Raw genomic sequence first — 13,905 nt, 5'->3', positions numbered from 1 at the left:
CAAGACCGGTTCTTAAATTTTGAAGTCCGAAACAGCGTTTGCTTCCACCTTGTCATCTAAATCGCATTCATCAAACGCTATACTTCCGAGTCGAAAAGTTCTAATAGTAAAGATGAAATGAGGAAGGGGAGTACCTACACATTAGTTTACCGGCGCACCTTCTCGCTATTAGGTGACAGGCTTTGAGTTCTCTCAACAGACACAAACACACACACACACAGAGAGAGAGAGAGAGAGAGATGCAATTAGGAAACAAAAAAATGTGCTACACTTAATATTCACCTAAAGTTTAAAAGCGGGTCCAGTCACTGAATTGATAAAAGCAACATTGGAGCATCTCTCAAAAGTCAAAAAACCATTCCTCCTTGTGTGAATTAGATCTTATCCCCCGTCCAAGAGGTGGGATTAAAAGGCAGCTAAATATCAGGTCTTAAACGGAGTCTGTCACAACTGAACAGAAACTACTGATCTCTTATTATCTGCTGTAAAAGAAAAACAAAGGAGGAGGAGGAGCTATTGATCTCCAAGCACAAGAGTCTTGACAATAGCATCAGCCATGCCATCCGCTATTGGGAACATGTGACCAGCCTCTGGAAGTTCATGGTATCGAACCCAGGACAGCCTTTGGGCGATATAGCGAGACATTGAAACCGGCACGATCAAGTCCTCAGCACCATGCCATAAGTGAACGGCGCCTTCATTATTTGGAAATGGATTGTCAAGATCCAAAGGACTAAATTCCCAGTTCCCAAAGCCAACCATCATATCACGATGGAGAGACTCGAATTCTCCTTGTTGCTTGATCTGTGCCTGTCAGTTTCAAACACAATAAATCCATGGTTCAGTATCTTGCTTACACAGTTTTCATGGCATCACAGATAAAAAGGAAAATCATGTACATGCAAAATGTAGGGAACCACTAACTTCACTAAGAACTACTGAACCAAACAAACTCAAAAGTTGCCACAACCATGTTCTGTTTGATTTATGGGATGGACTATTTTCGCCTTGGAGGATTACACATCATGCATACGCCTCCAGGAAGGCATCTTGAACAAGGTAATGCATTATGTACCAGAAAAGAGGAAAACATGATCAAGTACTATTTGTAGCTAGCATGATGGTAATCCTACAAAATTAAAGCATATGGTGAAATCAGAAATATTATGAAAAGTAGGTGCCTCTGGGTTACAACATGTGTATTGTACCCACTAGTACTGCTCTTGCTTCAAAAAGATTCAAAGATCCCGCACAGCAAGTTTGAAAGCATTTTTTTTTTAATACTTTTTGGGGAGTAGCAGGTACACAATAAGCGAATTGATTTTCATAGCAATTAAAATTCATATTTGAGAAGAAACTAATATTTCCTCCGCAATTAACTCATGCTAAATGAATGACATTGGTAAATAGGACTTCAAGGAAACTTGTTATATTGGATATGTAGAAAATGATGTTGGATATTAATTGTTCAACCACTCTGTTTTATGCATATTTTGGGCATGCATTGTTTTTTTTTTTTTTTAAAAAAAAAATCAACTTGGAATAGTTCAATTTTTTCTTCTACTATGAAAAACTTATAAGATGTTTAATCACATCATACATATATAGAATTGGATTTGCATTGCCAAAAATCTGCTGCATTCTCATGCTTTTCCCTATACAAGAAAATAGATAAGATCCATGTGCTTGAATGAATGTAAAAGGAAAATGCCGTGTTTCCCCTGAAAGGTCCCCAAAAAGGCTGCAAATATCAGTTTTACAAGGAATTGCCCTGGGCAAATGTAGCACTTGGGCACCAGATTAACACCCTAACCCCCCATAATGCACCGAAAACCCAGTTTACACACGTTCTGGGGACATTCCTGGGTAAACACTGCAGCACTCTTGTTAAAAACGTAAGCAGAACATCTTTGTCGTGAAAACATGTACTTCTTTCCTCACTTGTCCATAACTTGGATTTTGAGAAAGAAAAACAAAGCTTCTTCAAAATGAAACTGTCGTCAGTAAATATAAGCAAAACCTTCTCCATGTCCAGTGTATTTTTCTGGACATGCAAACCAACAATCAAAAACCAGACTCCGACAGAATATGAACACTCAAAATAATAAGAGGGTTTTGTGTAGTGTAACACTCAGATAAGAGGTTGTTATTTTATAATGCAGGAGATAATTTCAGAGAAGAATAACAAAATTTGTTCCATGTTTATGACAAAAGGAAAATGCATAAGGTCGCGAAAGCAATCCAACTTCCACCTAACAAAAGTGATATTAAGTAACAAGAACCTGTAAACAAAAAATGAAAGTATGTCAAGACTAACAGTTTGCTATCAGTTATTCTTTTCTTTTGTTCCGGCAAAAATTTGGTGTTTGGAAAAGAGAGATCTAGCTATGAGCACAGCACAATCAACCAATTTTCTACTCTTCCACTCTCAACAATAGTTTTTCTGTTTTTCACTAGGCATGCTAGTTGTTAGCTATGAATATATTGCTTACATGTGGTGCCTTACAACTAGGGACAGAGATGAAGATCCATTCAGAATTTTCATACCTTATAAGGCTCTCTACTTTCAAACTTGTGTAAAAGCATTTTGTCTTGGGCAGAGAAAATATCAATACGATGAGCTATAACGCTTGAAGCAGGAAACCACTTTTGGGTGTTCCACCAGTATGTCAACCAAGGGGCATAATGAGAGACTGCAACTGCCCATTTATCTTGTGGAAGTTGCCAGTTGTAAGCTTCTTTAGATACATTGGAAGGAAAACCGTGCCACCAGTAATTGGCAACAGGACCAAGCATTGCTGCTCCAGCAAGCCTGTCACATTCAAAAACCAGCATTAGGTGGGGTGAAGAAATAAGAATATATCCAGCTTAAATAAGCCCACAAGAAATTAACATTTTGTTCAGATAGTAGATTACTGCTAAAATAGTTAGAACGATAAAGATATCTCAGCATATTCTTATCTTTTATTGATTTTAGAGGAGGTTGAACTTTGACGCAATAGTAAGGTTGCTCCATTGTGACCTGGGTATCACAGGTTTGAAACACAGAAATAGCCACTACGCACACGGGATAAGGCTGCAAACATCTGATCCTCCTCAGACCCCCACAGCGGCAGGAGCATTGTGCATTGGGCTGCCCTCTAGAGACATATCTCGACAAAACATAACTTGTTATCTAAAAAGAGAGATCACTGATCCATGCTGGATGCTAGGTCAAGTTTGATATGTGGCAGATTTTAAAGACCAGTCAAAGAGAAGCTTCTTTCTTTCATAATTTAAACAAGGAATGAGAAAACAAGCAAACTGAGATTCTCAAGATAACTGTTATGTTGGAGCATACATGCAAGTTTTATAAGGCTGATTTGCATTCTCCAAGAACAGGGAATAATGTACAGCTCATATTGAGTTAATATAGACATAACTCATAATATTCACTCATCAACCTTCTTTGACAAGGAAAAAAATGCCTACGCTCAAAGGATCTTCTTGCACTGATAGATTGAAGTATGGGAGCCCAACCCTTTATATATTAAAGTTCATCAATTATCATCTGCAGCATGGAATCCTTTGTTGGCATGATCTTATGATGATTACACATAGATGATCCCAAAGTGGTTTTCATTAAAAGTTACGTCCTTGAAGTTCGAATGCTGTGCTCACCAATAAAACAACTTCCATTTTTTACTCTCCATTAGTCTTAATAGGACCCTCAATCACCTATTCCCCTAACACTATTCATGTCTCATGTCAACTTTGCTTAGAACTTGGATGGGTTTTCCTTAAAAAAGAGGAACTCAGCTGAGTCATGACCTTTATAGTGAGGACAAATAAATTTTGAATTGCCACCTTCACTTTGTCCTTCTAAATTTGGATTATCTTGAGACACTGCTACAGTACAAACTCAAAGTACATCAGTATTGGTGATTTCTAGACGTCAAAAATCCAGGAAATAACATATGTACTCACAAGTAACTGCAGCAGGGGAGCTATGGCATATATCTGATATCTATATCTACACTGCCATTATCAACTTAGTAGTAAGTCGAGAAGAACTAAGTTGGAGCTGACTAGGAAAATAATGGACCAAAACTTTTCAAAAATTAGGCAGCTCTCTGCTTCAAAATTGTAATGCCATAGAAAATGATCTCAATGTGTTTGGTTTATGATTAATAAGAGAGAGAGCATATTTGCACAAATAGGAAAACTATCTCATTCATACCGATGAGGAATGTATTTCAGACAGGTCCAAACAATCTCTCCTCCCATAGAAAATCCAATAACATGGAATCTGGATCCTAGTTCCAACTGATCGGCAAGTTCTTCAATATCCAAAGCTGTGCTTTTGTCCGTTCTCTTTGGGTTTGGATCACTCTCTCCATATCCAGCTCTGTCAAATGACAATACATAGACCCCTAATTCTTCAAGCACTTCCTGAAATTTTACTGGATCAGAAAAACCGGCCCACGAAGAAAGACACCGAGCCAAAATAACCAGATAAAGAAAACAGATTAAAAGTAATGAATACCGGGGATAGAGGAAGAACATCATATCTGCAAGAGTCGAAGCCATGAACGTAAACAATCTTGTATTTGGCCTTCTCTTTTGGGACACCAGACTCCAGGTAGGCCAAATGCCTTCCATCCTTGAGAGTAATTCTAGACGATGTAACAGGAGGGCCATTTGGAGATCCACAGATCCTAGGAGGCGGAGGCTGAATCGTTTTATATGACCACGCTATTAAGCCCACCAACAAAACCACTGAGAATTTTTTAAGCATCCCTGAAAAATGCCAAATTACCATGAAACTCACATCTGAAAGCAGGGAAACGAAACAATTCCGAGATAGCAAAGACTTTCCTAATCAATATACTTGTCGAAAGTCGTTTCATACCACTATTTAAAAATATATAGAACAAAGCAACCTGAATCACATTACTCCTCTGACTTCCCCTTATCCATCAAAGAAGAAGATTTCAGGAGAAACACATGAACTTATTCATTTGAGAAGGGAACCATCAACCATGGAAGTGGATGAGAAATAGTTGAAGAAAAGATTTGCAGCAGCAAATTCAGTATCTTTCTGATAGATGATGTTATGTTACCAGGGCAAGGCAGAATACTAACAAACATATTAATAGTAACAAAAATAGTAAAAATCCCTGAGCCCTAAATCCATAACTATTTCAAACTATGAAATTTAGTGCGAAAAGTAGGGATCCAAAAACGAAATAAAGTAGGGGAAAATACATCACAAATATGACCACTGATATACAAGAAAGAAAAAAAAAAAAAAAAAAAAACATCCCGGATATTCCCGGAATCTCCGCAAAAACAATTAGTCCACCAGGATTCAAGAACCTAAAGAAACCAAACAAGAATCAATAGAAACGCGATAACATAAACAAAACCACCCACGAATCATTACTTATACACAGAAAGAAACCATCTTGCAATGAAAACAGAGAAGAATGGATCCCATAGAGGCAAAATATTTCAAGAAGCCACCGTCTTTTCGATCGTCAACAAAAAAAATCACGCGAGAGAGAGAGGGGGCGGCGGGGAATCACCTCCAAGAGAAAGAGAAGACGAGGTCGAAGACTTTCTTCGAGTGTGAGCCCTTGCAGCGGCCGGTGAGATCTTTCGGTTGGCCACCGCCATTGCCACCGCACCTCGACCTTCTCTCTTTCTCTCCTTGGTGGCGCAGAGTACTGGCGACGGGGCAAAGGAGGAGTTGTACAAGATGAACACAAATGGAGGCAGGGAGAAGTATTCCTTTCGTCGGATACGTTCATAAAATTAAGGCACGCGTATCATCCACAATCACACAGTAGGAGGAAAAAAAAAAAAGGAGCAGAAGAAGAAATAAAAAAGAAAAAAAAGAGAGGCAGACAAGGAAAGATGGGTAACCTCCAATTAAATATGGTAACTAGACGTGCATGCACGCAGCAGCTAGTCAGAGATTTTTTTTTTTTTCAGTCAAAAAATAAGTCATTCTTTATTTAATCTTGATAGAGTTCCTGGACTACATTAAAATTTGGAAAATGTCATCTAACCAACTCTAGAAATACGACTGATATTATTATTATTATTATTATTATTATTATTATTATTATTTTGTTTAGTTAGGGTTGAGAAATATAAAGGAGAAGTATTATTTTTGATAATTTATAGCCCTACCCGCTAACTTTATTTGTAACAAAAACTATTGTTAAGTAGATTTGGATCAAACGGCCAAGAGTGAAAATGAGCCAACTCAATTGGATTGTACTAAATTAATCAACTCTAGATTTATAACTATGAGTTATTTGATCTATTTTTTCGACCTATCATATAGTTTTATAAGATGCCTCATTTAACCCATTTAAATTATTAAAAAATTATGTAATCTGTTTAAAATCTATTAAAATCTTTTAATCTAATCCAAGCCATTTATGAAATGGTTACGTAGGTCAAGTACTGTTGCTTATTTAATAAAGAGATTGGGCTCGCTTTTGAATCTTTGATTCATTTAGTAAATGGGTAAGGTTGGAATTGAGAGGCATTTGAGACGTCAGACGTTATCTGACATGACCCAACCCATTTGCCTCCACCAATTATATTATATCAAGATATAACGTGCACATTAGTATTTTTTAATGAACAATATCTTGCCAAATCTCTAGGGAAACCAATGGTCCAAAGTCGCGCACGATGTAGAATTGGCTCGTTCAATTGTCAAGACCCCTTGGAAATCTGTTGGTTCCCTTGGAGTTTAGATAGCTCTGTTTTTGTCTTTTGATACCTGGAGGAGACAAAGTCGAGACACAGCCTAAGTTCCAAGAAAAGAAAATAGATGAAGCAAGACAAAGTTTAGATAGGTAGATGTGAGAGTTGGGTACCAACCAACCAATGTTCGTTGGGTGTATATTGACCAAATTTGAGTGCTACAGCTTGGTACATGATTTTCTTCCAAGTTCCATGGTTTTTTTTCCCCCTCTCATCCACAGATGCAACTAAGATATCTTAATACATGGATTGGTCTATATTAGCATGTTAGAGCTATGAGAGAGAGAGAGAGAGAGAGAGAGAGATTCACGTGGTAGCGAATCACTAGAAAAGTTTTAATGAGGCTTAAGAAAAGCTACAGGGTCCAGCGAAAGAGAATGAACAGCATGGGCTAAAGAAGAAAAGATTGAATAAGAATCGAGAGTGTGATAATCCAGCCCGATGGATCAAAAGCCCATTAAGCCCATAAAAAAAAAAAAAACAAACAGGGAGGAAGACTCCCGATCGGAGTCTTCCCCTTTTCCGATTCCGATCAGGAATCGGAGTCCTAGAGCCATTAAAAGACCCTAGGACGAGTTCTATAAGAACCCCCCTCCTCTCCTCTAAGAGTAGACCCATCAGTCACCGACGATCGCCGGAGTTCTTCTCCAATTTTTTCGATTGAAGCCGCGGCCCCTCGACTCGTGCTCGCCGCGATTTCACGCCGGTGGGGGTCATCGGAGGCTGTGGTAAGGCCTCCTTCCTCTTCCTCTCTTCTTTTCCTTCTTTCCCGTGCCTGTGGGCACGATTGCCGGCGATAAGTGTCGCTGGATTTTGTCGGAAAAGAAAATTCCTGTTCGGCCTCTTCTTTTTTCTGATTTTTCGGCACCGATGGTCACCACCGACCGCCGACCTTGACCCCTCCAAATTCGAAAAGCTCTCCCCTCGCCGTCGGCCACCGTCATGATCGGGGGTGGCTATGAACAGCCGGTCAAAGGGTACGGGGACCTTTAGGTCCCCTATTTCGGCCAAAGAAGGCCACGGGAAGAAAAGGAAAAAAGAAAAGAAAAGGAAAAAGAAAAGAAAAAGGGAAAAAGAAAAGAAAAGAAAAGAAAAATATATATTTATATTATAATAATAATAATAATAATAATAATAATAATAAAATAATAATAATACACATGAAAGGAAGTTTCTCTCATCCCTCTCTAAAGTCTTTCTCTCTCTAGAATTGGACTCTTTCTCTCTCTACTTTCTCTCTTTAAAAAATTTTCTCTCTCTAAGAAGCCCTATGAATCCCCTATTAGGCCATTTTCTCCACTCCTAGGGACCTATGACCTTAAATCGGTTTAGAGTCGAAGGAAGAGATTTATTGGACTGATCATCAAATCGATCATTTTCTTATATTATATAATTTTATTAAATATATGAAATAAAATTTATTGATGATTTAATATTTTAAATAGGACTGTCCGATTCTTTTAAGGAAGATTAAAAGATCCAGGATGATCGAGGTAAGTAGATTCTATGCTCTTTATTTAATTTTTTTAAATGATCATGTTTTTATGCAAAAAATTACTATTAATGAAATCATAATTTTTCATAAAATACGGATCGGCATATGTGATATAAAAAAGCATGTTTTATTATGAGCATTGATTTCATGAATATATCTTATGAAAATAGCATGATTATGAAGCATGAATTTCATTGTTTTTCCATCTATGTATATGTATGCTTTAAAGATATAATGATTTCAAAGGCTCTCAGATAGCTATGAATGAATCCCTTCGGGAATGTCGATATCCGAAGCTAGCATCCACACAAAATATGACCCCGCTAGCGGGTATAAAGTTGGCACATGAATTAAGAAATCTGTCGATTAAGAAACATAGCCCTGTCATGGGTATAATAGTGACCTTAGCACGAATGTCTGTGAACAATATTTAAAATATGACATGAATACATGATGAAAATGATTTACGATTCATAATTATAAAATATATATGATTTATGCATGCATGATGAGCTTATAACTTGTTTTATTATATGATTTATGAAATATTTATTTTTATAATAATTGTTATTTGCTAAATGATGCATTATCATAGAAAACTTATGCTTGATCCGGTAAGGAAGCGGAAGTCTACTTACTGAGCTGGTGTAGCTCATATTTTTTTTGTTTTCTTTTTCATGTACAGAGAAATAAGGCTAGGACTGATGGAAAGAAAATCCAGGCTTGGAGATCAGCAAAGCAAGCTTGAAAATTTTGCACTAGGAATTCAGTTTATGTTTATAAATTATAGTCATTATGAATTTTAAGACTTGGATTATTTCATCTTTGGATTTAGATGCTTTGAACCAGTTTTGGTTTAATTAAATATTTGAATTAAACTTTATTATTACATTTATTTGTGATACACTTATTATTATATTTAAGAAGATGAATTTTGGCTTCGTGTTATCATGGGTCCATCCCTCGGTAGCATAACCGTGTTATATCCCGGGTTTGGGACGTGACATTTTATGGTATCAGAGCGATAGGTTTAATCAAGGGTAGAACTTAAAACCTAACAGTGGGTAGTTAGGTTACGCATAGTTAGACTCTGACTTAAATTATTAACTGTACTGCAAATCTGTTATAAAATAACGTAATAATTGTTGGCATTTGAATAGGAAGCGATGAGCGATAGGGAGGGCGAGACCTTGGCAAATATGGCTGCTAGGACAAGGAGAGCAAGAGGAGCAAGATTGACGTCGCGGGGAGCTGACAATCAACCAGTTGAGCGGGCTCCTGACGCACCGACCACACAGGCGGACATTGCTGGTGTATGTCAAGTGGTGGCTCAGCCTATCCAGCAGTAGGCACAGACTGCTCCTCGACCGACATTATCTATGGAGTCATACTACGAGAGATTCAGAAGGCTCAACCCACCTCTATTTGAGGGTGGATCTAATCCTATGGCTACAGAGACATGGATTCGAGAGATGGAAAAGATGTTTGATGCCCTGCAATACCCTGAGAATGTGAAGGTCCGATTAGCCGTTCCTATGTTAAAAGGGAATACCGAGTTTTAGTGGACTGCAATAAAAGCTGCCTATGGGAACAATGATGATCAACTCACTTGGAAAGAATTCAAAGAGATATTTTATGATCAGTACTTTTCGGGGACAATGAAATTGGTAAAAGAAAATGAGTTTCTAGCCTTAAAGTAAAAGGATGATATGACAGTGTTAGAATATGCTAACAAATTTAATGAGTTAGGCCGCTTCTGCCCCTAGTTTATGGAATTCGAAAGGAGTAAAGCTAACAGATTCGAACAAGGTCTAAGATATGAAATTCGATCCCGTCTGTCTTCTCATATTTTCAATAACTACAAGGACGTACTGGAGCGAGCTTTGAAAGTGGAGTCTGAATTGAAAAGAGCAGATCTAGAAAGAGGAGATAAGAAGAGACCGAGATCAGCAGGAAATCTAAAGAATCAATAAAAAAATTTTAAAAATAATAACTCTGATAAGAAGAAAGAATCTTCATCCTGCTCCTACTGTGAAAAAAATCACAATGGACCTTGTCTTAAGAGGATAGAGCATGCTTCTTATGTGGTGAGAAAGGACATATGGCTCGTGATTGCCCAAATAAGAAAAGAGATGACTCTAGACCTAACAAACCAGTTGATCATAAACAAAAAGGAAATGCATGAGTGTTTACTTTAAACCAGCAGAAGGCCAATGCAAATGATCAAGTGGTGACAGATATTATCCCAGTCAATTCTATTCATGCTCGGGTGTTATTCGATTCTGGCTCTTCACACTCTTTTATATCTCTCAAGTTTGCTACTTCTTTGAATTGTGTGCCTGAAAAACTAAATGAACCATTATATGTTAGCACATCTTTTAAAAATATTGTTGTTGTTAACATTATTTTTAAGAATTGCATAATTCAAATAGAAGAAAAAGAATTAGCAGCAGATCTGATTCAGCTAAATATGTATGATTTTGACGTTATTCTTGGGATGAACTAGTTATCTTCGTACCATACATATAGTGATTGTTTTGGAAAAAGAGTGGTATTTCAAATTTCGGATGAACCACAATTCTTCTTTCAAGGCGAAGTTCATAATATGAAACCCAAACAATCTTTGGGTATTATCTCAATTATGAATGCAAGAAAAGCTTTAAGGAAAGGATGCAAAGCATTTTTGGCCCATGTAGTAGACGTCGAGAAGAAAAAAATAAAGTTGGATGATATCCCAATTGTCAAAGAATTTTTTGATATTTTTCCAGATGAACTACCCGGACTGCCCCCAGAGCGTGAGGTTGAATTTAAAATTGATATCACCCCAGGAACCGAACCTATTTCAAAATCTTCTTATCGGATGGCTCCCGTAGAATTACGAGAATTAAAGGATCAACTGCAAGAACTTTTGAATAAAAAATTTGTCCGACCAAGTACATCACCTTGGGGAGCTCCTGTGTTATTTGTGAAAAAGAAAGATGGGAGCATGCGTTTATGCATTGACTATCGAGAGTTGAACAAGGTAACCTTAAAGAATAAATATCCTCTTCCTCGAATAGATGACTTATTTGATCAACTTCAGGGTGCCCAAGTTTTCTCCAAAATTGACTTACGATCAGGCTATCATCAACTAAGAATTAGAGATGAAGATGTACCTAAGACTGCATTTAGAACCAGGTATGGCCATTATGAATTTTTAGTAATGCCTTTTGGACTAACCAATGCACCGGCTGCTTTTATGGATATGATGAACAGGATTTTCAAGCCGTATCTGGATCAATTCGTTGTTATTTTTATTGATGATATCCTAATGTATTCTAAAAATATAGAGGAACATGAGAGATATTTGAGGATCGTGTTTCAGACCTTGAAAAAAGAGAAGCTATTTGCCAAGCTTAGCAAGTATGAATTCTGGTTGAATAGTGTTGCCTTCCTCAGCCATATAATATCTAAGGAAGAAATCTCAGTCGATCCAAAGAAGATAGAAGCCGTGGTGAATTGGCCTCGTCCGACTAATGTGATGGAAGTTAGAAACTTCTTAGGCTTGGCTGGTTATTATAGAAGATTCGTCGAGGGATTTTCTCAAATTGCAAATCCTCTGACTCGCTTAACTCATAAACGAATAAAATTTGAATGGAGCAGTGAATGTGAGCAGAGTTTTCAAGATCTGAAGCAACGATTGATATCTGTCCCAGTTCTTACTTTACCATCTAATAAGGGAAGATTTGTCATTTATAGTGATGCTTCCAAGAAGGGATTAGGTTGTGTGTTGATGCAGAACGATAAGGTCATAGCTTATACTTCTCGACAACTAAAAGCCTATGAGCAGAATTATCCGACACATGATTTGGAGTTAGCAGCTATTATTTTTGCTTTGAAGATTTGGCGACACTATTTATATGGTGAATCATGTGAAATCTTTACTGATCATAAAAGCTTGAAATACTTATTTACTCAAAAAGAGGTGAACATGAGGCAAAGAAGGTGGCTTGAACTATTAAAAGATTATGATCTAAATATTAAATATCACCCTGAAAAAGCCAATGTGGTGGCAGATGCACTTAGTAGGAAGTCTTCAGCGAATGTGATGACTCTGCTATCCTTTCAGCAACAAATTTTGAGGGATCTTGAAGATTTACAAATTGAAGTGACTTGTACTGATGTTAAGAATGTGTTAGCAAATTTAATGGTACAACCAGCATTGATCGAACAGATAAAAATGGCCCAACAAAGTGATATTCATTTATGTCAGTTTAAGAAGGACATGGAGAAAGGGCTACGAACTGAGTTTAGGCTACATACAGATGGAACTCTTTATTTTGGGAACAGATTATGTATACCAGGAGATCCTGAACTAAAAAAGAAAATTTTGGAAGAAGCCCATAAATTCCGTTTCTCCTTTCATCCCAGTAGTACAAAGATGTATAGAGATTTAAAACAACTCTTCTGGTGGAATGGAATGAAGCAGGAGATAGCTCGGTTTGTATCTCAATGCTTGGTATGTCAGCAAGTGAAAGCCGAACATCAAAGACCTGCTGGTTTGCTAAGACCATTAAAGATATCAGAATGAAAATGGGAGCATATCACGATGGATTTTGTTATTGGACTTCCAAGGACAACAAGAAAAAATGATGCAGTGTGGGTGATTGTTGATCAGCTTACTAAATCAGCTCACTTTCTACCTTTTCGAGTTGGCACTCCACTTGATAAGTTAGCCCAGATGTATATTGATGAAATTGTATGCCTGCATGGAGTGCCAATAAGTATTGTGTCTGATCGAGATCCATGATTCGTATCTAAATTTTGGAAAAATTTTAAGATGCTTTGGGGACAGAATTGAGGCTTAGTACTGCATTCCATCCCCAGACCGATGGCCAATCTGAAAGGACAATTCAAACTCTTGAGGATATGTTAAGAGCTTGTGCTTTTGATTTTGGAGGATATTGGGATAATCATGTGATATTGATTGAATTTGCATATAACAACAGTTTTCATTCTAGTATCCGGATGGCACCCTATAAAGCCCTATATGGAAGAAAGTGTAGATCCCCTCTGTATTGGGATGAAGTAGGTGAAAAAAAATTAATAGGTCCCGAGTTAGTTCAAGATGCTAGAGACAAAATTTATCTAATCAAGAGAAGACTCAAGGCAGCACAGGATAGACAGAAGAGTTGGACAGACAGAAAAAGAAAGAATTAGAATTTCAGGTCGATGATCATATTTTTCTAAAAGTATCACCTACTAAGGGTGTCATGAGGTTTGGGAGACATGGCAAGCTGAGTCCGCGATATATTGGACCTTTTGAAATTTTAAATCGAGTAGGAGATGTTGCTTACGAACTAGCCTTACCACCAGATTTATCCAAAGTGCACAATGTCTTTCATGTTTCACTACTGAGAAAGTTTGTACCTGATCCAAACAGTGTGATAAAGTATGAGCCATTGCAAGTTCATGAAGATCTAACCTATGAAAAATTTTTTCTCCGAATTATTGATCGAAAAGAGCAAGTTCTAAGACGACGTATCATTCCGTATGTAAAGATTCATTGGAGTAATCATGAAAGAGAGAGGCCACATGGGAGCTTGAAGATAATATGAAGACGAGATATCCACACTTATTTGAAAATGAAGGTATGTTAAATTTCG

At 37.4% G+C, this 13,905-nt stretch overlaps 1 protein-coding gene and 1 pseudogene across 1 annotated transcript; one reads left to right on the top strand and one right to left on the bottom strand.

Annotated features, from left to right (window-relative positions):
- Positions 1-245: 245 nt before the first annotated feature.
- Positions 246-5,791, bottom strand: LOC105038237 (uncharacterized). Its single transcript, XM_010913971.2, has 5 exons — positions 5,568-5,791; positions 4,526-4,779; positions 4,220-4,431; positions 2,548-2,812; positions 246-810 (listed from the first exon to the last, which is right to left on the bottom strand). The coding sequence occupies exons 1-5, from the start codon at positions 5,656-5,658 to the stop codon at positions 514-516; spliced, it is 1,119 nt and encodes a 372-aa protein (XP_010912273.1). The 5' UTR covers positions 5,659-5,791; the 3' UTR covers positions 246-513.
- Positions 5,792-9,639: 3,848 nt separating this feature from the next.
- On the top strand, positions 9,640-10,458 carry LOC140856443 (uncharacterized; annotated as a pseudogene).
- Positions 10,459-13,905: the final 3,447 nt, after the last annotated feature.

Source organism: Elaeis guineensis, chromosome 1 (assembly GCF_000442705.2).
Source record: "Elaeis guineensis isolate ETL-2024a chromosome 1, EG11, whole genome shotgun sequence".
In the NCBI taxonomy this organism is placed as follows: Eukaryota; Viridiplantae; Streptophyta; class Magnoliopsida; order Arecales; family Arecaceae; genus Elaeis; species Elaeis guineensis.
This window is presented reverse-complemented; position numbering and strand designations above follow the sequence as displayed.